Below are 25,887 nucleotides of genomic sequence, written 5' to 3' on the forward strand. Positions count from 1 at the left end.
TGGTCTGGATCTAAGTTGAAAATTGCCTTGCTATATAACCCTGAGCAAACCACTTAACTTCTTTATGTGCCAGTTAAAACAAGGGCATTGTTTATATTCTGTTAGTCTCAAAAGTAGCACTAAATGAAAATGTAAAATATATTTTTTAGCTGTCCAAAGAAAAATATTAAAACTACATTTCATCTGATAAATGTATTCTTGCATGGATATCTAAATTTGGGATTGGTATCATTTAAAAATATCCTATAAAAATCAGAAGTTAATGAGACAAATTTACCTCCATTTCCATGCGACCCATGCCCATGACATCATACTTGACAACGATTGGAATGGGATCTGTTCTCCCTGTAATAGGAACACATAATCAAGGTAAGGTGCAAAGCCAAGCCAACAGCTCATTTTACACATTGGGTTTGGGTGGTTAGAGATCTTGCCTTGGAGTGCAGAGACCAGAAAGCTACAGTGAACCAAACACAAGCCATTCTCACAGCTTACACTCAAGACCTTCCTTTCCTAGTTGAAACCCAACTAACCACCTTGGCTGACCTTCCAGTTGGGATTAATTTCAAATTACTATGGCAAAATTTCATTAATAAGTAATGCAAAGCACTTTTAAGCAATGGCATCAGGAGGTTTAAATTTTAAAGCTTTAAAAATGTTTTTTAAGATCCCCAAATAACTTCCCATCAAAAATCACTTCACTCTGTCCACTGATAATCCTCTTACGTAACTTTTTAAAACTGGTTAAAAAAAAATTTCAACTGGTATGGTTAAACAGAAGTACATTTTCAAACATGATGCAGTAAAATTTTATAATGACAACTCAGGATATTAAAATTTGTTTTCAAAAGATGCTTTACAATTTTTTTTTTTTTGGATGATCCTCATAGACAAGGAGATGCTTTACAATTTAATGGGGCTGTGAAAAATTTAAAGAAGAAGCAACAATTAGTTGCCCTTAGAGACAAAGAATAGTTTTCCTTTTAATCTGGTGCTCTAAAGTCCCCATTTCCTAGGGTGGATTTAACACTGACTGCAGGGTTAACTGGTAAGCTGTGAAAAGGACTAGTTGCGAAGAAAATTGACTTTAAACTAATTGATCTATGCTGGAGAATTTTTTTTAATAAATATATATTTAATCCACTCATAACCAGCCAAACAAAGCAAAATGGGGCAGACAAGCACTTTACTACCACAGCTGTTTTACATCACAACTTGCGCTTTTTATTGTGATGTAAGCCCACTGAAAAGAGGACTTACCTTATCCGTTGTACACCTTTAGTGAAAAAACACAATGTTTACTTCCCTCATCATTTCACTCAGGCTGGTGTAAACAATTGGTTTTTTTTGGTTGTATTGTTGTTGTTGTTATACACACATATATATATTATACCTTTGGGCTAAAAATGGAGTTTTCTTAGGCTAAATCTGAGGCATTACCCCCCCAACCCCAAAAAAAACTTTAAAAAAAAAAAAAAAAGGCCATGACCATGACTGGTTTTGGTCCTGCAAAATAAAGAAGAAACCATATTCAAAATGACCACAACCACTTGTATTCAGTGGCTCTGTATCTGTGGAATTAATTTTTGCCTTTAAGATGTAATGAAAAATTCATAAGTTTAACTACTTATGTATCCTATTGTTTTTAAACAATAAATAGGAAGCATTAGAATTATCACAGTACAAAACAAAACTGTTAAAGAACATCTTATGTCAGAAAAAAAAAGTAAAACTTCTAGAATACAGCCTTCTTTTAGATACAAAGACTGCCAGTAAAGCAAAATGAAAATGCATTACTACCTTATGCCCAATGGTATAATAAATAAGCAGTGACTGCAATCTTTAGCAAAAGGACCAAATTAAAGACAGGTTATAAAAATGACTTCCTAGGTGCAGTATCACTTTCATAACGTCTCAATCAGGGATTTACTGGTAAAAAACAAATGGTCCAATGAAAGAATTAAAAAGAAATGTCAAAGGAATTTATTTTGGTATATTTTTTGATCTTTCAGAATTTGTTTTGCAAGAATCAAGAAGTTTTGGTACAAATTCATTACCTCTGTAAACCCCTGTTTATAAACTCTGCATTAGTACTTTTGCCTTCTAAGGCAGTCAAAGTTTGTTTTAATTTATTTATAAATTGCAGTAGCAAGTGCTAGTGCCCATTACATTGTGGGGAAATCAAGTTTTTGACAGTATTAGAATTTAATGTTTTAACTGATTTTGTTGGCAGTTCTAACACAAACAGATACATCCCTTCTTAACATTACCCTTTAATGAACAAGGATCAGACAAGTTGCATAAGGAAAGGAAAGGAAAATGAAAAAGACCAAGCAGAAGGATGAAGGCTACAACAGAGAAAGTAAGCCTAACATATTGGTGCACTGATGACAAAAGGAGTAATTCAGTCTGAAAATAAAAAATTACCACTGCTAAGTTTACCATCACCACAACAAGTCCAGGATCATAATGCTGTAAAAAAGAAACACCATTTGTTAGGCAGAAACCATTAGGGTAGGAAACAGGCCTTCTAGCAGGCAGACAGGATGGGGTAAAGTAACAGTTGGGCTTTGTCCCTCCCCCAATCTCAGCTGGGGACAGAAGAAGGACATTTTGTGCTATAGCAGCTGTTTTCACACTGGTCAGACTAAGGTGTGAGATTTTTGTACTGCTACTTGAGAACATGAACAACATCCTCTTGAATAAGGCAGTGGGGTACGGTGTCAGTTTAAAGTGAGAGAACTAGCTCTAGCTTCCAATCTTTCATTTAACTATTAATTCTGGTAAATCAGTATTCAAGGCCCAAGGTGGGACTTTTAAAAGAAATGACATCTAAGACTCAATCAGATCAACTAACTGGACAGTAATAAAGTCATTTACTTCACCAAAAGAATTCTAGGAGGCTTGGAGTATGGGTGAGATGTCCTCAAGACTTCTCTAGAAATAGATATATACATATATCTAACAATTAAGAGATCTAGAAAATAATCTTAGATCTTCAGTGCTTGAAGAACTTTGTGCATTTCAGTTCTGTTATGAATGAATACAACTCTTTAAGTGGCTCTCCTCAGAACTTTCCTTCCTGTTAACTAAGACTGTCCGGGCCGCCCAGTATCTTTCTTTCAGCACAGAACAAAACCAATCTTTCAAGGAGAGCTCCAGAGAAACTGACATCAAAAGAGCTGTCACACTGAAAATTACTCCACTCAGAGTTAACTCACAGAAAATAAATAGCATGACTTTCAAAGCAATCTTGAAGGTGACATTATTGCCTGGGCCAAGTAGCAATTTCTTAACATTATTAAAGAGGCTACAGACCAAGGAAAAATCCCAGTGGGAAAAGACACCAAAAACTACATACAAGAAGAGGTTGCAGCATTAAAAAACAAAAACAAAAAATCCTCAATTTATTCGGTTGCTATCAATGATAAAGCTGAATGAACATTACTTAGAATACCTGATTGCCAATTTGTAGTGATGACTTCAAAAGGTAGGTAGCAACAGAGTGTCTGCTAATATGCATTTCTAGAAAACTCAACTTGTTTTGAGATGGAGTTTCACTCTTGTTGTCCAGGCTAGAGTGCAATGGTGGGATCTCAGCTCACCACAACCACTGCCTCCCAGGTTCAAGCGATTCTCCTGCCTCAGCCTCCTGAGTAGCTGGGATTACAGGCATGTGCCACCATGCCCGGCTAATTTTATATTTTTGTAGAGACAGGGTTTCTCCACGTTGGTCAGGCTGGTCTCGAACTCCTGACCTCAGGTGATCCACCCTCCTCAGTCTCCTAAAGTGCTGGGATTACAGATGTGAGCCACCGTGCCTGGCCTCAACTTGTTTTAAAAATAAAAGCCAGGTTCTCTACTTCTTGGTTTCTTTTAAAATAGGGCAAATATTATTTAAAATATATTAAATTAGTGAGAACATTTTTTGTTGCTTGACTCTAAAGGAGGCAATTTCAACCAGAACCCTAAATAACCTCCTTAAAAGAAATTGTTGCTCGGCATGGTGGTTCACGGCTGCAATCCCAGCACTTTAGGAGGCTGAGGTGGGCAGATCACGAGGTCAAGAGATGGAGACCATCCTGGCCAACATGGTGAAACCCCGTCTCTACTAAAAATACAAAAATTAGCTGGGTGTGGTGGTGCGTGTCTATAGTTCCAGCTATTTGCAAGGCTGAGGCAGGAGGATTGCTTGAATCCAGGAGGAAGAGGTTGCAGTAAGCTGAGGTCGTGTCACACTGCATTCCAGCCTGGAGACAGAGTGAGACTCCGTCTCAGGAAAAAAAAAAAAAAAAAGAAATCATCTTCCTCAGGAAAAGATCTATAGACACTTGCTGTACTTTGGCTAAGTGGGGAAGGAAAAGGAAACACATCCAAAATCAAGAATGTGCCAATATCAATGTATTCATCTGATGGAAAAAAACGGACACTCCTATTTTCTAAATCAAAACTTTAAATGATGTTTCACTAACTGGAATTATATACATATTTTTTAGAGACAGGGTCACTTAGGCTGGAGTACAGTAGCGCAATCAGTTCACTGCACACCATACCTCTCTGCAGCCTATACCTCGCAGACTCAAGTGATCCTCTTGCCTCAGCCTCCCAAAGCTCTGGGATTATAGGTGTGAGCTGCAAACCAGCCTACTGTTTATTTTAAAAGGTAGTTTTACTTCTGCAAAAACAAATTTCTAAATGCTCTCATATATATGCAGGTCTTACTAAAATGTGAAGGCATTATGACATAACTAAAGAGAGAATAAAATCAAATACAAAAACCCATTGATTATCAGAGTTACCCTGTCACTGAGAACAATCCTTCAGGAATCAGTTTTGATTTTAAAATGGTTAAGGATACACCAATCTACAAAAGTTTTCCAAAGACTTTAACTACAGAGAAATAACTCTTTTGTTGCTTTTTGGGAAACACTATTTTTAAAGAAACAAACTCTAGGAACAGAACAACTGGGGACAACCATAATCTAGTAATCAGCCATATTTTAGAAACAGAAGATATAGGACTTGCTTGCAGAAATAAATTAGCAATAAAGAAGCTTCTGCAGTGATTAAAATACTGGTTGAATTGTCAACAGATGTAAGAACACCACAGTGTATCTCTGCTGCTTTTCCCCTTAGAGATTCAACACAAATATTTACAACAAATACTGAGTTTTGGCTGGGAGCAGTGGCTCACGTTTGTAATCCCAGCACTGGAGGAGGCTCAGGCAGACAGATCACTTGAGGTCAGGAGTTCGAGACCAGCCTGTCGAACACGGTGAAACACTACCTCTACTAAAAATACAAAAATTAATTGGGCGTTGTGGCAGGCGCCTGTAATCCCAGATACTCCAGAGGCTGAGGCAGAATAGCTTGAACCCGGGAGGCAGAAGTTGCAGTTAGCTGAGATTACACCACTGCACTCTAGCCTGGGTGACACAACGACACTCCGTCCCCCCAAAAAACCAAAAGCAATCATTCAGGTAGGCTTGCATATGAAAGAAAGAAAAAAAAAAGCAAAAGGCTAGGAGCTGAGGCAGGTGGATCACTTCAGGTCAGGAGTTCAAGACCAGCCTGGCCAACACGGTGAAACCCCGTCTCTACTAAAAATACAAAATTAATCAGGCATGGTGGTGCATGCCTGTAATCCCAGCTACTCAAGAGGCTGAGGCAGGAGAATCGCCTGAACCTGGGAGGCAAAGGTTGCAGTGAGCAGAGATCATGCCATTGCACTCCAGCCTGGGCAACAAGAACAAAATTCCATCTCAGGGAAAAAAAATTTAGTTTCTACCATATTCAAGGCGCTGTTCTGGGCACTGCATATAGCGATGATGTAAAAAAACCCACCACCAGCCAGGTATGGTGGCTCATGGCTGTAATCCCAGCACTTTGGCAGGCTGAGGCGGGTGGATCATGAGGTTAGGAGTTCAAGACCAGTCTGGTCAAGATAGTGAAACCCTCTACTAAAAATACAAAAATGAGACAGGCGTGGTGGCAGGCACCTGTAATGCCAGCTACTTAGGAGGCTGAGGCAGAGAAATGCTTGAATCCGGGAGGTGGAGACTGTAGTGAGCCAAGATTGTGCCTGCACTCCAGCCTGGACGACAGGGTGAGACTTCATCCCCCCGCCACACACACAAAAAAACCACCACCACAGAATTACCAATAAATAGGCAAAATAATCTGACCAGCTTGAACTTCAGCTGAGTTCAGCATGACAATGAGAGAAAAGAGAATTTGTGGAGCTAATGTGTAAGTAGTCAAAAAGCTTAAAAATGTCTGAAATAGGCCGGGCGCGGTGGCTCAAGCCTGTAATCCCAGCACTTTGGGAGGCCGAGGCGGGTGGATCACGAGGTCAAGAGATCGAGACCATCCTGGTCAACATGGTGAAACCCCGTCTCTACTAAAAATACAAAAAATTAGCTGGGCATGGTGGCATGTGCCTGTAATCCCAGCTACTCAGGAGGCTGAGGCAGGAGAATTGCTTGAACCCAGGAGGCGGAGGTTGCGGTGAGCCAAGATTGCACCATTGCACTCCAGCCTGGGTAACAAGAGCTAAACTCCGTCTCAAAAAAAAAAAAAAAAAAAAAAAGAAATTTCCATCTGATTCTTTACATCTAGGATAAAATAGTTCAATATAAACAGCAACAAAGGTAGGGCAAAAGGCAACACTTTAGTGAAAGTGTTGTTAAATCAAAATGTTAAGCCTGGAAAGGATATCTCATCCAGGAATAACATGATATTCTCAAACCCTTAGAAGAGATAATAAAGAAAATTCATGAGTTACTTTTAATTAAAACAACAAAAAAAAAACCTAAAGAAAATCATACTTTTACTTGAGATACAACGATTTTAGCTAAAATTATATTGACTCACTCACCAAGCTAAGATAAATTTATTTTTTAAATGGGAAAGTCAATTTAATAAATGCAATTTTGGGATAAAATTGGGGGTTTTACAATTCAGTCTAAAACAGAGGGCTTAGGAGATATGGGAAAAAATGGTTAAGTCTTTAGTTTAAAAAAAAAAAAAAGGCCAAGTAAGGTGGCTCATGCCTGTAATCCCAACAATTTGGGAGGCCGAGATGGGCAGATCACCTGAGGTCAGTAATTCAAGATTAGCCTGGTCAACAGAGCGAAACCCCACCTATACTAAAAATACAGAAAATAGCTAGGCGTGGTGGCACGTGTCTGTAATCACAGCTACTTGGGAGGCTGAGGCAGGAGAATCACTTGAACCCAGGATGCAGAAGTTGCAGTCAGCCGAGATCGTGCCGTTGTACTCTAGCCTGGGCAACAAGAGTAAAACTCTGTCTAAGGAAAAAAAAAATAAAAACGTGGTAGCACTTTTGTGCCCTGAGTTTTACTTATGTTTGTATCCATATCTGACACTGTATGCAGGTCAGAGGAGCATTTAGTTAAAAACCATTTGTTGACCGAGAGAATGAAGATGTTTATAGTGGACCTGAAACTTGTTCAACTGTAAATACTTAGCTACAATGATGTGCTCCACTTAATATCACAAAATACTAATGATTTGACTCTCATAATCAAGAAATTATTTCATCAAGTAGAACATATCACTGTATTAGGTCTCCATCTATCAAAAATATGCAAACTTTTATAATGAAATATTTGAGTTTTACATTACTGGTCATTAGAGGCTTAAGGCTTGTTCAGTTTTGTTTTTTTATCACTCAGGAGTTAAGGAGAAGGAGGCATCAAATGTTTAAGAAAAAAATACGAAATAAATTACATTCAGTATCTATTGACAAACTTTTTAAAAACAGAATTGGAAAGTTGGCGTAGCCAATTTCAGCGAATAAAAACGTCGAGTTAGCCTTCAGAATGATGGTGTTTTCCAGGAAATTAGCTTAGGGTAAGTGGTCTATTAGAAATTCTGAAAACATTTTTCCTCTTTCTAAAAAACAGGTCCAAGTAAAAATTAATTGCTTCCTTCAAGTACCCAGTACACTCCTATACATGTAGGTAGATCAAAAATTACCAGTGGACTCCAATCTATGTGATTATTTCTTTTTCATTTTTTCTTTCTTAAATTCTGAGATGGAGTTTTGTTCTTGTTGCCTAGGCTGGAGTACAATGACACGATCTTAGCTCACTGCAATGCTTCCCAGGTTCAAGTGATTCTCCTGCCTCAGCCTTCTAAATAGCTGGGATTACACCTGGCTAATTTTTTGTATTTTTAGTAGAGATGGAGTTTCACTATCTTGGCCAGGCTGGTCTCAAACTCCTGACCTCAGGTGATCTGCCTGCCTCGGCCTCCCAAAATGCTGGGATTAGAGGCATGAGCCACTGCGCCCAGCCTATATGAATACTTCTTGACCAACAAATTCCAAAAGAAAAAATATACTTGTAAAGAGTGGCAACATGAAACTCAGGGGATCTGAATTACAGTTCTGTAATTAATTGGGCATGTGACCCACTGTTAGCTATTAGTTTCCTTTTATTTTTAGAGACAGTCTCACCCTGTTGCCCAGGCAGGATGGAGAGCAGTGAAGTCATCATAACTTACTGTAACACTGAACTCCTGGGCTCAAGTAATCCTCCCACCTCAGCCTCCTAAGTAGCTAGGACTACAGGGACTCACTACCATGTGTGGCTAATCAAAAAAAAAAAAAAAAAAAAAAAAAAAAATTGTAGAGATGGTGTCTCACTATGTTGCCTAGGCTGGTTTCAAACTTCTGGCCTCAACTTATCCTTCTGCCTCAATCTGCCAAAGTGCTAGGATTATAAGTGTGAATCACTACGCCACTATGTTAGTATAATCCAAAAATAAAGGAGTTAGACAAGTCTATAAGGTTCACTTCAATTCTAAAGTTTGAAGACTGGAAAATATTTGAGTAGAAAATATCTGGGAAAATTATGTAGATAGTAGCCAGTCTTGTGATAATATAATAAGCCAACGATCAAATGCCTTCTCAGACTTACTATTGTTTCTCCATAGCTACACTGAAAATTTTACTATTCCAGCATTGCTCTATAACCCCCCCAAAAAACTTTACAGCCTCATTTAAACTTTCCATTTTTAACTCCATTTCATCTTTTTTTTTTTTTTCCTTAGAGTCTCACTCTGTCCCAAGGCTGAAGTGCAGGGGCACAATCTCGGCTGACTGCCACTGTGCCTGGCCTCCATTTCATCTATAACAAATTACTTTTATTTTTCAGACAAAGTCTCAAAAAAAGTTTGGAAAATTTTTTGGGGTTAGTGATCCTGGAATAGTAAAATTTTCAGGTGCCCAAGCTGGAGTGCAGTGGCATGATCTTGATTCACTGCAACCTCCACCTCCCAGATTCAAGTGATTCTCCTGCTTCAGCCTCACGAGTAGCTGGGACTACAGCCACGTGGCACCATGCCTGGCTAATTTTTGTATTTCAGGAGAGACAAGGTTTCACTATGTTGGCCAGGCTGGTCTTGAACCCCTGACCTCATGATCCACCTGCCTTGGCCTCCCAAAGTGCTGGGATTGCAAGTGTGAGCCACCTCACCCAGCCAATAAATTTCTTTCTGTATTTTTCTGGGTAATCCCTAAAACAGACTGGGCTGCAAATCTTGGCTCTCTAATAAGAGAATATCTAAACACTTGTGTGACTTTTGGCAACCAGAGCCTGAGTCTCAGCAGCCTCCCCTGCGAAATGAAAATATTATCACCACCTTTTTTTTTTTTTTTTTTTTTTTAAATTTAAACAGACAGAGTCTAGCTCTATGGCTCAGGCTGGAGGTTAGAGTGCAGTTGCACAATCATAATTCACTTGTAGCCTCAAACTCCTGGGCTCAAGCAATCCTCCTGACTTAGCCTCCCAAGTAGCTAGGATTACAGGCATAAGCCACCACACCACCCCCAACCCTATTCCCCTTTCTAGGACTGCCATACAGACCAAAAGAGACAACAAATGGAAGATGCTTTGTAAACTATGAATCACTATACAGAATGCTCAAGGGTTCAGAAAATAAAGAAAGAAATCAGTCTTCCTTTTATTTCCAAATTTGGCATTTCTGGAGTGTTTGTTTTTGAGACAGGTTCTCAGTCACTCTGTTGCCCCAGCTGAAGTGCAGTGGGGTGATCTCAGCTCACTGCAACCTCTGCCTCCTGGGTTCAGGTGATTCTCCTGCCTCAGCCTCCTGAGTAGCTGCGATTAGAGATGCCCACCACCATGCCTGGCTAATTTAAATTTGGCATTTTTGAAAGTAATACCTTAAAATGAAAAGATACTCTAAAAAAGAATCTGTGATAAATTCTAAATGTTTTACATACAATTTGATGATAATGAAACAACCCCATTTACAGATGAAGAAAATTATTATTTATGATCAATAATCAAAGTATTACTGTGGCTCACACCTATAATCACAGGCTGAGCCTTGGGAGGCTGAAGCAGGATGATAGCTTGAGCTCAGGAGTTCAAGACCAACCTAGGCAACACAGGGAGACCCTGTCTCTATAAAAAAAATTTAAAAATTGGCCAGGCATGGTGGCAAATGCCCACATTCTCAGCTACACAGGATGCTCAGGTGGGAGGATCACATGAGCCCCCCACCCCCCCAAAAAACCAAACAAACCCCAAAACAAACAAAAAACAAAGAAAAACCACTATCACTATATACTCTTTTGGTCACTTAAGAAGCTTCCTGAACACTCCATTCTCTTACCTAAGTATTCTACTAAACCAGTGCCATTTTAAGAAACCAAATTAACCTAGGTCCAAAAGTCTATAAATAATAAGGTAGGAAACAATGTAAATCAGGCTAAGGCTATTAAAGAAATAGCACTATACTACTTCAGTATAATCAACACATTTTGGATAAATAAATAAAAATAAAACTGTCCACCCTACTTATTATAATAAAGGTAATTTTCTTAGAAGTCTGTTTTATTCATATGGTCCAAAAGAATGGTTTTCTAGCCATGGTCCATTCTATTTGCATTAAAAATGGGGCAAGGAGGTAACTAAAATATCACTTCCTGGCCAGGTCAAGCAGCTCACGGCTGTAATCCTAGCACTTTGGGAGGCTGAGGCGGGTGGATCACCCAAGGTCAGGAGTTCAAGACCAACCTGGCCAACATGGTAAAACCCCATCCCTACTAAAAAATACAAAAATTAGCTGGGCGTGGTGGCATATGCCTGTAATCCCAGCTACTTGGAAGGCTGAGGCAGCAGAATCACTTGAACCCAGGAGGCAGAAGTTGCAGTGAGCAGAGACTGCGTCACTGCATTCCAGCCTGGGCAACAAGAGCAAAACTCTGTCTCAAATAAATAAATAAATATTTCCTGAACCCTAACCCAGACCTGATGATTTATGCTGATCAGAATCTACGTTAACTTTGTTTTGCTTTTCAGTAGAGACGAGGTCTTGCTATGTGGCTCAGGCTGGTCTTGAGCTCCTGAACTCAAGTGATCCTCCCACCTCAGCCTCCCAAAGTCCTGGGGTTATAGGTGTGAGTCCCTTGCCCAGCCTCAGAATCTAGATTTTTAACAAGTACCCAAGGTAATTCTGCTGAAAGCCATAAGACTAATAATGGAAAAAGCACTGGGGTAGAAGTTAGAAGATTTGTACAGTAAAGTTAGCTCCTATCCTTAGCAGTTTCACCTGAGATAAACACTTAAGTTTCTCATTTAAGTGGCATTATGTCTCATTCTACATACTGGAGAGAAAAATGAGAAATACATAAGCATATAAAAGATATTTGCCATATTTAATTCCTGACATCCCCAAATCTTTCAAAAATTGGCTATACGGAGGGTATAGCAAGGTCACACTGCTTACTGAGCTAGAATTGAACCCAGGTGAAATTTCAAATGTAATAACCTGTGGTTCAAATACAGCATTGTATATTTGTTTAATTTTGTTATTTTAGACTTCAAGCCAACATTTATCAATTAGAACATTTCACAGAAATCTGAATTTCTGGCTTCTTTTAAAAATTTTAGAAGATTCTGCAACACTGAGACTATAATATTAGGTGGCAACAATCAGCCTCTCTGAACACAGCACAACTCACACTACTTGCTATTGTCTCACACTCAGTCAATTACAACTACGTATGCTATCACCAAGCCCCAACTCCTAAGTCAGATCTACATTCTTTACTCCCTCTTTTTGAACCAAATGGGAGTTACAAGAAAATCCTGTGGGAGTTCTATCTACTGCTTTGGGAAGATTTAGTGAGAAAGGAAGAACTGGATTTAAAACTAATAAACTACATTTGAAAAGATATTATTTACATGAAAAGATATCATACTTTTGCTCTCTTTTCCAAGTGTTTAAGTGCCATTACTTTGAATTTTGGTGGTAAATTTTAAATGAACTGTTAAAAGACTGCTTTTAATAAAATAGATTTCTTATAAAACACTTTATACTTTGTGTTCTTATCATTTTCAGATTTCACCCCACTTTAAAATACCAATGCTTCTCATAGAAGAATAAAGAGATTCCACTAACTCACAGACACCTGTGCTCCATGTATCTATCAGCAAGTATAGATGCACAGACAGGAAATAGTTGCTTGCTTCTTTATTCTCACAATCTGAGGCTTTTCACTTGTTGATTATTACAAAAAATAAATCAGAATTCTAAGTTACATTGCTCAATTCTCTATTAAGCCTCTACTGTACCTTTAAGTTCACAATTACAACAGTCATTATACTGTATTAAATTTGTTACATCATTTGTCTCCCTATTAGAAATAAACCTCTGGAAGGCAGAGGTTATATCTTATTCACTCTTAAAGACTTAGTACGTATCTAGCACATTCTTTTTTTTTCTCTTTTTTGGAGACAGAGTCTCGTTCAGTTGCCCAGGTGGTTAACTGTAAACTCCACCTCCTGGGTTCAAATAATTCTCACGCTTCAGCCTTCCAAGTAGCTGGGATTACAGGTGTGTGCCAACATGGCCAGCCGATTTTTGTATATTTTGGTAGAGAGGGTTTCGCCATGTTGGCTAGGCTGGTCTTGAACTGCTGGCCTCAAGTGATCCACCTGCCTCGGCCTCCCAAAGAGCTGGGATTACAGTTGTGAGCCACCACATCCAACCCAGATATGGCACATTTTAAGCATGCAATAAACATATGCAGAATACAAAACAAGAAAAGCAACAATAGAGAATACATATATGCACAGTAATTGCTATCCTTTAGGAATTATAGTCTACTGAGGGTAAAAGAGACACATCAACAAAAAATATAGAATATTTAAAATGCCACAGGAGAGAAATATAAAGTACAAGAAGAAATCAGGTACTGATTTATATAGTACTATATAGAAATATAGTATGAGACATAAGTTACAATATTTTTTTTCCCTGGACACCAATTTCCATCCCTAAATTTTGGCAAAAGTTCTTACCACTCAATTTTAGCCTCAGGTTTCTAGTGAATTTATACTCATCATGAAGAATATATATGAGCACTTCAAGTACCCTAAGAAAATATGTAACATTCAGAATTATCTCTACTTTTTCTGGCCTGAATAACTACTGTGTATTTTAATTCCGTTGCACTGTATTACCACCATCCTATCTCTCCAGGATAAAGAAGTAAGTCAGCACCTACAGTTTAGGTACATTACAGCATATTGGTTAAAAGTATAGGTTTTGGCACCACGATTCTACCACTTAACTGCTGTTAAGATCGTGGGCAAAGTAATGCCCAGAATGTCAATCTCCTCACCTGTAAAATGGGAATATCTACCTCAAAGAAGATTTAAGTTAGATAATACATGTGCAACACTCCGTAAACACCTAATAAAATGATAGCTATTAGAAAAGATTAACACTAAATGTAGTGAACAGGGGCTTGCTAGTCAAACACATGCATAAACTGACCATATATTGTGCTTTATAGTTGACTTGTTTTATCAACCTTCATAGTTACACCTTCCTTTCCATTTCCAGTGCTATTACTCTTTCAAGTCCTTATCTATACTCAGACCCAGACAACTTCTTAAATGGTTTTCCATCTCCATCCTCAGACATACTTCGACCAGACTATTATTTTATTTCCACCATTACTGCCTGGCTGGAGTAATGAAAAGAGCTTTAGATTGCAAATCAAATAATTTGGGTTTGGGTTTCAGCACTATCACTAAAACATTATAGAACCCTAAAATAAACTTATCAACTGTATAATGAGTTTTAGATTAAACTATCTTTAATCTCTTTTTCCTTTTGAGACAGGGTCTCACTTCATCACTCAGGCTGGAGTACAGTGGCATGATCTCAGCTCACTGCAACCTCCACCTTCTGGGCTCAAGTAATCCTCCCGCCTCAGTCTCCCAGGTAGCTGGGACTACAGGTGCATGCCACCATGCCCAGCTATTTTTTTTTTTTTTTGGTATTTTAAGTAGAGACAGGGTTTCGCCATGATGCCCAGGCTGGTCTCAAACTCCTGAGCTCAAGTCACCCACCCACCAGGGCCTCCCAAAGTGCTAGGATTACAGGAGTGAGCCACCATAACTCAGTATCTCTTCTTGCTGTAAGTCTAAACCTCTCCTCTGATCAAAGTGTCTCTGGCTTACAAAATATAATTCCAGATTGGAGGAGCATTAAAGCCTTCCTTATTCAATGTGGTATGAGTTTTGGAGGCAGAAGGACCAAGATCTGAATACTGACTCTATAATTTACTGGTTGCTTATCCTTGAGCAACTTAGACTTCTCGAAGACTCAATTTCTTCCACAAAATGGGAACAACAGTAATTCTCTCAAGGGCTTATTATAAGATTTAAATGAGGTATTTATTAAGTGCTTACAACATAGCAAACAATAAATATGAAATTTGTGCCTATTCTAATATTTCCCATCTCTGCCTTCTAGTTGTGTGTGTGTGTGTGTGTGTGTGTGTGTGTGTGTGTGTGTTTTTGAGACACGGTCTCACTCTCTCATCCAGGCTGGAGTACACTGGCACTGACAGGGCTCCCTGCAGCCTCAACTTCATGGCCTCACATGATCCTCCCACCTAAGCCACCCAAGTAGTTGGGACTAAGGGTGTATACCACCATGGCAGGCTAATATATTTTTTTTTTTTAAAGAGATGGGGTCTCACTATGTTGCCCAGGCTAGTCTCAAACTCCTGATTTCAAGAGATCTTCCCATTCCAGCTTCTCAAAGTGTTGGGGATTACAGGTGTGGGCCATCATGTCCAGCCTAGTTACAGTTTTTAAACTGTTCCGGGAGACCTAGAACTCTGCTTCAACCCAAACAGCTGGTGGGTTCCCCCCTCTTTCATATACTGAAGTTTAACATTTAAAATAAATATATTTGAGGTGGTTTATTCTGTTAAAAAATGCATAAAATCCACTACACCATGGACACAATCTGCTCCAGTTAGGAGCAGAATGCCACGCCTACTCTTTGTCAACTGCAATTACCTTAAACACATTAATATCTCTGTTTTTGGCAATACCTATCCCACCCTCCTCAGGACTTCTTAGTGAAGTCATCCCTAGCTATTCTTTTTTTGAACCCTTATAGCATTTTATTTTTATTATTATTTAGAGACAGGGTCTTGTTCTATTGCCCAGGCTGAAGCGCGGTGGCACAATCATAGCTCACTGTAACCTTCAAATCCTAGACTCAAGCAATCCTCCCACCTCAGCCTCCCAAGTAGCTAGGACTATTAAGTGTTCACCACCTTGCCTGGCTAACTTTTTCTTTTTTGAGACAGAGTCTCATTCTGCTACCGAGGCTGGAGTGTAGTGGCGGCAACCTCGGTTCACTGCAACCTCTGCCTCTTGGGTTCCAGGGATTCTCCTGCTTCAGCCTCCTGAGTAGCTGGGACTACAGGCATGCGCCACCACACCCGGCTAATTGTTTATATTTTTAGTACAGCTGGGGTTTCACCATCTTAGCCAGGATGGTCTCCATCTCCTGACCTCGTTATCCATCGCCTCAGCCTCCTAAAGTGCTGGGATTACAGGCCTGAGCCACTGTGCTTGGTTGCCTGGCTAATTTTTAGATGGAGTCTCACTGTGTTGCCCAGGCTGAACTCAAACTCCCAGGCTCAACTGATCCTTCTGCCTTAAGCTTTTGAGTAGCTAGGACTAAAGATACATGCCACTGGAACTGTAACTTCTTTTCTGATTTTCATTTTGTCATGACTTAACTCACATTTAAGGTCTTTTCATTTATCCTTTAAATGCGATGATCTCCGTACTGAGAAACAAGTAGTCCCTTTCTAGACAGCATGCAAATTCACCATTCTCATTCCATCTCCTCTCCTGTGATCCCTTTCATCTTTATATTTATTTTAATTTTTGTAGAGACAGGGTCTCACTATGTTGCCCAGGCTAGTCTGGAACTCCTGGCCTCAAATGATCCTTCTGCTTTGGTCTCCCACAGTGCTGGGACTGCAGGTGTGAACTACCACATCCAACCCCTTCCTCTTCTATTTTATCCCTAAAACCTAATCTCTTACTGTAGACTGCAAATTCTGATTTGTTTATTATCTGGGCCTCTTATCTAGTTTATATTTATTACATTAAAAAAGTCAAAGGCTCTATATTCTAACTTATTATTAGAAGGTCAAAGGCTCTATAGGTTCTATATTTTCCGCTTGCCTTGGCCTCCCAAAGTGCTGGGATTACAGGCGTGAGCCACCATGCCTGGCTGCTCATTTTATAAACTGAAAGTTTTAGAAAGATTATACAGCTACTGAGTGTGCAGCTATTCACGATCCATTGCACTCCAGCCTGGGTATCAAGAGTGAAACTTCCGTCTCCAAAAAAAAACCAACAACAACAACAAAAAACATACTAATACCTATTTCATTAAATGAGATAGCACAAAACATCTAGACTCTAGATCAGTATTTGGCACATAATAAATACTAAGTGTTATTTCCTTTTTACAAAGGAAAACATGAAAAGGGAAAGTAAGACACACAACTTAGCTTTTGGAAAGACTATTCAGAAAAATGTATCTATGTCACTATAATATTAGTGAATGAAAATATTTTCTCAAAAAAATATTTTTCTTTTTCTTTTCTTTTGAGACAGAGTCTTGCTCTGTCACCAGGCACCAAGCTGGAGTGCAGTGGTACAATCTTGGCTCACTGGAACCTCTGCCTCCCAGGTTCAAGCAATTCTCCTGCCTCAGCCTCCTGAGTAGCTGGGACTACAGGTGTGTGCCACCACACCCAGCTAATTTTTGTATTTTTTTAAGTAGAGACAGGGTTTCACCGTGTTAGCCAGGATGGTCATGATCTCTTGACCTCGTGATCCGCCCGCCTTGGCCTCCCAAAGTGCTGGGATTACAGGTGTGAGCCACCACGTTCAGCCAAAAAATGACTTTTCTCAAAAAAGTAAAATATTTGTATGACTGATTGAGATAGGTCTTGCTTATTTATTTACAGAGACGAGTCTAGCTCTGTTGCCCAAGCTGGAGTGCAGGAAGTTCGGTGGCACATCACAGCTCACTATAACCTCCAACACAAGGGCTCAAGCAATTCTCTCGCCTCAGCCTCCCAAGTAACTAGACTACAGGCACGTGCCATCACACCTGGCTAATGTTTCTATTTCTGTTAAGATGGGGTCTTGTTATGTTGTCTAGACTGATCTTAAATTCCTGGTCCCAAGCTACCTCCTGCCTCAGCCTCCCAGAGTGCTGAAATTATAGGCATGAGCCACCACACCAGGCCAGAAGTTAGTGCATTATTAATTCATATTCTAATAATAAAGCCTAAATTGTAACATTACACATTTCTATTCTATTTTATTAAATTCAAATCTAGCTTTGTGCCTGTGATCCTAGCATTTGTGAGGCTGAGGTGGGAAGATTGTGTGAGGCCAGGAGTTTGAGAACCGCCTGTGCAACACAGAAAGACCTCATCTCCAATGGAAAAAAAAGTCTAACTTTCCTTTAGTTATAAAATGTAGTCTAAACATAGTTGAGACTTACGTAATGCAGGCCTTATCCTACTGTATTCACCATTTATTTCCTAAAGGAAACAAGACTGGGAAGGAGGTATACATAAATAAAACAAAAGAAATATCCCCAACCCTACTCTGCTTTCATTCTGCCTTCCTTAGGTCTTTTCTAAAACAATTATATTTTTTGAATAGCAATACAAGTACATGATAATCAATTTTTTTTCTTTTTGAGACAGGGTCTCACTATGTTGCCCAGGCTGGATATGCAGTGGTGCAATCTCAGCTCACTGCAACCTCTGCCTCCCAGGTTCAAGCAATTTCCTGCCTCAGCCTCCCAAGTAGCTGGGACTACAGGCACACACCACCACGATGGCTAATTTTTTGTATTTTTAGTAGAGATGGGGTTTCACCATATTGGTCAGGATGGTCTTGACCTCCTGACCTTGTAATCTGCCAGCCTTGGCCTCCCAAAGTGCTGGGATTACAGGCATGAGTTACCAGGCCTGGCCAATTTTTTTCTTTTCTTTTCTTTTTTTTTTTAAAGACACAGCCTCACCGTGTCACTCAGGCTGGAGTGCAGTGGCGTAATCTTAGCTCATTGCAACCTCCACCTCCCAGGTTCAAGTTATTCTCCTGTCTCAGCCTCCAGAATAGCTGGGATTATAGGTATGTGCTTCCATGTCCAGCTTATTTTTGTATTTTTAGTAGAGAAGGGGTTTCAGCATGTTGGCTAGGCTGGTCTCGAACTCCTGACCTCAGGTGGTCTGCCCACCTCCGCCTCCCAAAGTGCTAGCATTACAGGTGTAAGCCACCACACCTGGCCCAAATTTTTAAAATACAGTAAAATGCAACTTAGTTTCCCTTCAGAGATCTGTCTTTACAAAAAATTTTATCCTCATAGTCAAGCAAATACAAACATAAATATACAGGCACACTCCTGTATACCCACAGAATGTACCATTTCACAAGAAAATGCCTGTTTTACTATCCAAGCTACAGAGAATGTTCATCTCTCTCAACACCTTTTTTTGATAATGATTTTATAAGGTAAAACATTCACATTTATTTATTTCAATCCCAAAACTTAATATATTGTTCTTGAAGAGATGTGTGAGATGTTTGGAGATACGTTCCAAATAAAACTAGCAAAACTTTGAAAAAGCTGCTTGAGTATCAACAAAAGGAATGTACATGTTATTACACAGGAAGCAACTATGTGTTAAAAATCATATTAATTATTTAGTAACCAGGAAAAAAGGCTTAAAAATTTTATATCCTAAAAATTTTGTTAATTACATGAATAGGTCAGGCATGATGGATCACACCTGTAATCCCAGCACTGTGGGAGTCCAAGGTGGGAGGATCACATAAGCCCAGGAGTTTGAGGCCACCAGAATGGGCAACATAGTGAGATCTCGTCTCTACAAAAAATATCTTAAAAATCAGCCAGGCGTGGCATGACTAATTTTAGTGGTGGCATGCACCTGTATTCCCCACTACTCATGAGTCTAAGGCAGGAGGATCACTTGAGCCCACAAGATCAAGGCTGCAGTGAGCTGTGATTATGCCACTGTACTCCAGCCTGGGCAACAAAGCAAGACTCTGTCTCAAAAAAAAAAAAAAAAAGCTGGATTCAAGAATACACCCATTTTAACTTTTAAGTAATCCAACTTGTTCTCTGTAGTGGTTTTCACCAATTTATACTCTCATGGCTATGATGTAAGTACTTATTTCCCCGTAATCTTACCAAGCTAACTCTGTTCTTTCTCAAACTGATAAATACCTGAAGGAAAGTTGTTCTTTGCCTAAAATGAGATATTGCAGATATTTTCCCCAGCAGGTTTGTTGACTTTGTTTATGATGAAATATAGCCAAATTTATCCTTTCCTTTTTTGAGACAGGCTTGCTCTGTTGCCCAGGCTGGAGTACAGTGGCACGATCACAGTTCACTGCAACTTCAACCTCCTGGAGCCAAAGGATCCTCCTGCTTCAGCCTTCCAAATAGCTAGTAATACAGGTGCATGCCACCATGCCTGGCTAATTTATTTTTTAATTTTTTTGTAGAGATGGGGTCTTCTTGTTGCCCAAGCTGGTCTTGAACTCCTGGCCTCAAGTGATCCTCCCACCTTGGCTTCCCAAAGTCCTGGGATTACAGGTGTAAGCCCCTGCGCCTGGCCTTATCCTTTACTTAATGGCTTCTAAGTTGTGGCTTAAGCTTAGAAAAGCTTTTCTTACTCAAATATTATTTTTAAGATAATAATTCTACCATTGTTCATCCTAATAATTTTATGATTTCATTTTTTACATTTAACCCTCTCATTCATCGGGAATCTATGTGGGGTAAGGAACAACAATGGGGATCCAACTTTTAAATTTCTGGGTTGTTATTCAGTTGTCCCAACGCCACTACTGAGTGAGGCTCTTTCTAGATGTTAGATTTTTCAGAAGTTAGACTTAAAAGTAGAGATGACTTAGTGAGCTCAGAATTAGTGAAACAGACACCAAAATTAGGAATTTAGGGGCCCTAAAACACATATAACATCAAAAGCACAGATCCTGAAGTCCAGCATCTATCACATATAAAGCATATTGACGACTACTACTGTTAATCTTGGAAGTCCTAAGGATGGATTATCTCTAATTCAGTTAAAATAACTATGTACTACAAATAGGTGTTAATAAACAAGCATATATGGCATATTTACAGCTTGTATAATGTGAGTTCGCTTACTTTGTCTTCATAACTACTCTTTAAGAAGACAAGCAGAAATTATAATTGCCATTTATTGCTGAGGAAAATAATTCAGTAATGGGACCTTCTCCCTTATAGGAAATGATAGTGCCAAACTCAAACCGAGATCTTCTATTTCCAAATGTTAACAAAATGCCATTATGCCCTGTACCAAGCACTTTCACACAAAAATTAGTGAGACTCCCTACTCACAAGGAGGTTGAAAACAATTTTTAATTCAATATTTAGACTGATCGCATACTTAATTTAAGCATGAAAGGAGTACACAGAAGTAGAAAACATCATCCTTGGCTTTGAGGAAACCTCAAAGGTTTACAGCAGTTAAAAAAAGCAAGACTTAAGGCAATAGAAAGTAAGCCTGAAGGTCAGGAGCCATGTCTTATCATGTCTTATGGTATTTACAGCTGGTACAACTAGAATGTAATGTTCCGTCAGTAAATATTTGTTGGTTGACTAAATGTACTGATCGAACCCTCTAGATAGGAAACAATATTAGATCCCATTCATTTTCCCCAGGAGCTAAACTTTTGTCTGTGACCAAAGAATCAGCCAAATCATCAAATAGCTCTTATACAATGTAACCAAGAAAAGTTCAGGCACCACTTCTGGGCTACACCTATGACGTATTTCACAGAAAAATAAAAATTTTGAACTACATTCTATTACAAAGCTGCCAAAAGGTTATGAAACAATTTTCAGAACTGAATCCAATCCAAATGCTACAAAATATAACTATCATTCACTCTTGCTTTATTCTGAATTGAACACATCCTCTGCTTCTATAATAAATAATTGTTCATAAAATTTCTCATCGGTAGCGCTTTTTTGTGTGTGTTGTTTCCTTTAGCTAACTTGTCAGTATTAACTTTTCTTAAGGTCTTTTATTTTAATTTTTAATTTTTTTAAGTATCATTCTTGACTTTGAGGTGTTTTATTTTTTAATACTAACAATCACTTATCTGTCACATATAACACTAAGGGAGAACAAAATGCGAATAAGAGAGTACAAAAATAAACTCAGTTTACAAAATACAATTCTATAACCTGCCACAGACAACTTCATTCCAGAGTCTGCATGCCCTATTGTCCAATCTATTCAGTGACAAGACATTAGCATTGGAGCCCCAAGGACTGCAACTTTTGTTGGCAAAAGCCATGCATGGGTCAAAATAATTTTTCAACCTGTGATTTAAAAAAGCCCAAAAGGACCAAGCTTAAAATTTTAGTGGGTGGTTGCATGTTAGATATGTTTAGACCTAAACTCAAATAAAAAGGGAAGCTGACAGTAAACTAGTCAATGCAAAGAACTTACAAAAGCATAATCCCAGAAATTACATGCAATGCCTAGTCTATAAAATACCAAGGAGGCATTACTGTTTACACCAGAGCGACAGGGCTTTCCTGAGTAGTTATATATACCAAAGATTTAGTACAGTTAAAGAAGTCTGTCATAAATTGCCTCAATATGCCATAAATGTGGATATATTCTAGGTTAAATTATGTGGGTACTACAGAAAGAGACATGTGAGACCAGCACAATGCCTGCACATTGTCAAATCTGACAGTAGGAAATAAACAGCCAGTTATGAAACAAACTCAATTCTTAATGCTGGAAACAGAATAAGGCTCCATTCTTTTTGGAGAATAAAGACACTAATCATTTAAAACAGATGGACTTTGCACCAACAATGTGACTATGCTTTACAGAACTGTACGCTTAAAAATGGTTAAGATGCTAAATTTTATGTTCTATGTTTTGGAAAGGGTGAATTGTTGGGTTTTTTGTTTTTTAAACAGAGACAGTATCACCTAGGCTGGAGTGCAATGGCCCAATCATAGCTCGCTGCATCCTTCAACTCTTGGGCTCAAGTGATCCTCTCACCTCAGCCTTCCTAGTATCTGGGACTACAGGTGTGTGCCACCACACCCAGAAAATTAAAAAAAATTTTTTTGGTAGAGATGGGGTCTTGCTGTATTTCCCAAGCTGGTCTCAACTCCTGGCCTCAGGTAATTCTTCTGCCTCAGCTTCCCAAAGTGCTGCGATTACAGATGCAAGCCACTGTACCCAGCTATGTTATCCGTTTTTTAACAATTAAAAAGAAAAAAAAAAAACCCTTTAAATTAGCTTTGAATTTCCCTTGAATTTTTAAATGAATAGATATATGAGTTATTGACTACTTACTATATATACCTGTTACCATGGAGATGGAGATAAAATATGCATAAGACCTAATTCCTCTTTTCAAGAAGCTCAAAGTTTAAAGATAACCAAAATTCTAAACTTTTTTTTTTTTGAGACAGGGCCTCACTCTGTCACCCAGGCTGGAGTGCAAGGTGCGATCACAGCTGACTGCAGCCTCGACCTTCTGGGCTCAGCAATCCTCCTATCTCAAACCTCTTGAGTAACTGGGACCACAGGCATGGACAACCACACCTATTATTTTTCTTTTTTGGCAAGGGGTGCAGGGAAAGACAGAGATCATGTCTATGTTGCCTAGGCTGGTCTCAAACTCCTGGGTTCAAGTGATCCTCCTGCCTCAACCTCCCAAAGTGCTAAGATTACAGGCATGAGTCACAGCACCCTACCTAAAATCTCCTTAAAAACAAAAACTGATAATTTTGGATCACCCAAAGTAGGTGAGTAAGCAGCCATTTACCTATCCTTTCTTAAACACATTACCTATCTCTTCCCCCTCCTTTCTCTCTGCAGGTTCTAGTTGTATTTTACTTTATTATTTTTTTCTTCTCTTCTTCTTTTTTTTTTTTTGAGATGGAGTCTTGCTCTGTCATCCAGGCTGGAGTGCAGTGTTGTGATCTCGACTCACCACAAACTCCGCCTCCCAGATTCAAGCAATTCTCCTGCCTCAGCCTCCTGAGTAGCTGGGATTACAGATTCGTGCCACACCCATAATTTTTGTATTTATGGTAGAGATGGCAGTTGCGGGGGTGGGGGGAGGCGGGGAGGCAGTTCACCATGTAGGCCAGGCTGGTCTCGAACTCCTAATCTTGCGATCCGCCCTCCTGAGCCTCCCAAAGTGCTGGGATTACAGGCATGAGCCGCTGTGCCAGGCCTCTTGTTGTACTTTAAAGTTTCTGATGCTTAACTTGAAAAATTCTGGGATTCAAACAGATTTGCTAGCCACTATCAAATGGCCACACTTTGCGTGCCTGAACAATTGCTTCTGGGCATCCTTGAACAGAAGAGGTATTTCAAATTGGAGGGAAGAGCAAACGGAGTCTTCTGGACGCCTTCTAAAGCAATTACCTCCATTCAATTCAAACCAACACTTAAAACTATGCAAACCACTGGGACAAATTCTGTCAAAAAGCCATCTCAGTTTCAGTCCTGATTATCTTCTCTTTTCTGGGCTCTTATAAAACCTGTGGTCTATGCCCTATGAATTACTCTTAATCAGAGTATTCTTTGTACTGTTTGCAAAGAGTTCTTTCTTGTGCCACTAGAAAAAAAGTTTAAAAATAATCAAATCTTCCTATTTGCCCAAAAGAACAGGTTAATGTTTAGTAATTCTGCTACTGAATGAAATATATTTCATTAAAATACATTAATTGAGCATCTCCCATGTGTCACCAATGAACAGATTTGTAGAAGCAGAATTTAAAAAGGAAAGGTTTTAATAATGGAATCATCCTATTTCAAGCCCTGTCCTCTCGGTTTCGCTCTCTTTTATTAACTAATTTATTCTTTTTTAAAAAAAACTGAGATGGGGTATCACTATGTCACCCAGGCTAATCTTGAACAACTGGCATCAAACAATCCTATAGCCTTAACCTCCCAAACTGCTGGGATTACAGGAATGAGCCATTATACCTGTCATTGTGTTCCTCTCCACACAATCGAACTGATCAGACTTTGGCATTCAAACTATGAAAATCCATTTCCAAAATTCAAAGAATTAGTTAACAGTAGCACACATCTCCCCAAAGATGCCCTTATACAATAAGCTCCTGCATGATCAGATGTAGAGGCACGATGATTCCTATTTCTTTTCTTTTTTCTTTTTTAGACGGAGTCTCACTCTGTCACCCAGGCTGGAGTGCAGTGGTGCAATCTCAGTTCACTGCAACCTCCGCCTCCCGGGTTCAAGCAATTCTCTCCCTCAGCCCCAAGCTGGGACTACAAGCATGCGTCACCACATCCAGCTAATTTTTTTATTTTTAGTTCCGACAGGGTTTCGCCATCTTGGCCAGGCTGGTCTTGAACTCCTGACCTCATGATCCACTTGCCTTGGCCTCCCAAAAGTGCTGGGATTACAGGCATGAGCCACAGTGCCTGACCAATTCCCATAATTTCTGAGGTAGCATTCACATAACATCTTCAAAGAACAAGCAGTAGCTCTTGAATCTGAGAGAGCTAAAAAAATGAACGCAGTTGGTTGGTTTCCAACTAGCGAGAACTCAGAAGACAAAATATTAGCATTTTCTTTTTAATCCAAATAACTGGTATAAATAGAGTACAAATGCAATGGAAACTTTAAACCATACATTTTCTATACCTTTATAGGAACTGAGAACCGTTCTGCTCAGAGAGCCCTCAGAAACCTCTGCTTTCATTTTATGTTTCACGGGGGTTAATTTTTCTTTCTACCATTACATAGATTTCTTATCACACAGCAAGAGCCAGGGCAATCATCAACTTCAGGGTGAATTTAAAAGGACAAAAATTAAATTCTGTTACTGAATGATTCTCTTTATAATACTGAAGCTACAATACAACATTACTAAATAGCACAAAGAAAGCACACTCTGATATTCTGCATTCCTTTTACTCCACCCACCCATCACCTCCACCAAAAAAAAAAAAAAAAAAAAAAAAAAAAATTAAACAGTCTGAGCCACACACAGTATGTTTGACTTGAAAGTTTCGATGACATAGCAGCTTACTCTTGCAAATTATTGGCATATACAGAGGCTTAACAGTGACTTAAAATACAGATATAGGAAAAATAGACTATTCTAAGGGGAAAGGCGGGGGGGAAACCCAAGCACTTTTTAAAAAAACATAACAAATATATTCAGGTACAAGACCCGCATCAGAAACGATTTTCTTTCTTTTTCTTTGGTAAATGTAAACACTTACCCTGAAGAGATTTTCCCAATCCCTGGCCCAGCTTCCACCCATGTTTCTGGAGTAAGCGGTGTCCAATATTATCCTGACAGATAGAACAGAGAGACAAACCAAAAATATTCCAATAATATATTCTTCCCTTCCTAGAGACATTAAAACAGATGATGAGCAAG

The 25,887-nt window shown here is 39.1% G+C and overlaps 1 protein-coding gene across 11 annotated transcripts in view; it reads right to left on the reverse strand.

Moving 5' to 3' along the window:
• Positions 1-25,887, reverse strand: part of GPATCH8 (G-patch domain containing 8) — a 107,873-nt gene that overhangs the window by 43,638 nt on the left and 38,348 nt on the right. For 5 of the 11 annotated variants that reach the window (XM_074388754.1, XM_074388752.1, XM_074388757.1 and 2 more), the window contains one exon: positions 278-25,799. In XM_074388754.1, the coding sequence (XP_074244855.1) occupies positions 278-304 (27 nt within the window). In that variant the 5' untranslated portion in view covers positions 305-25,799. The remainder of the gene's footprint in view (positions 1-277; positions 25,800-25,887) is intronic. The other 6 variants (XM_074388750.1, XM_003943619.3, XM_003943618.4 and 3 more) reach the window with 3 other exon arrangements.

Source organism: Saimiri boliviensis, chromosome 17 (genome assembly GCF_048565385.1).
Source record: "Saimiri boliviensis isolate mSaiBol1 chromosome 17, mSaiBol1.pri, whole genome shotgun sequence".
Taxonomy (NCBI): Eukaryota; Metazoa; Chordata; class Mammalia; order Primates; family Cebidae; genus Saimiri; species Saimiri boliviensis.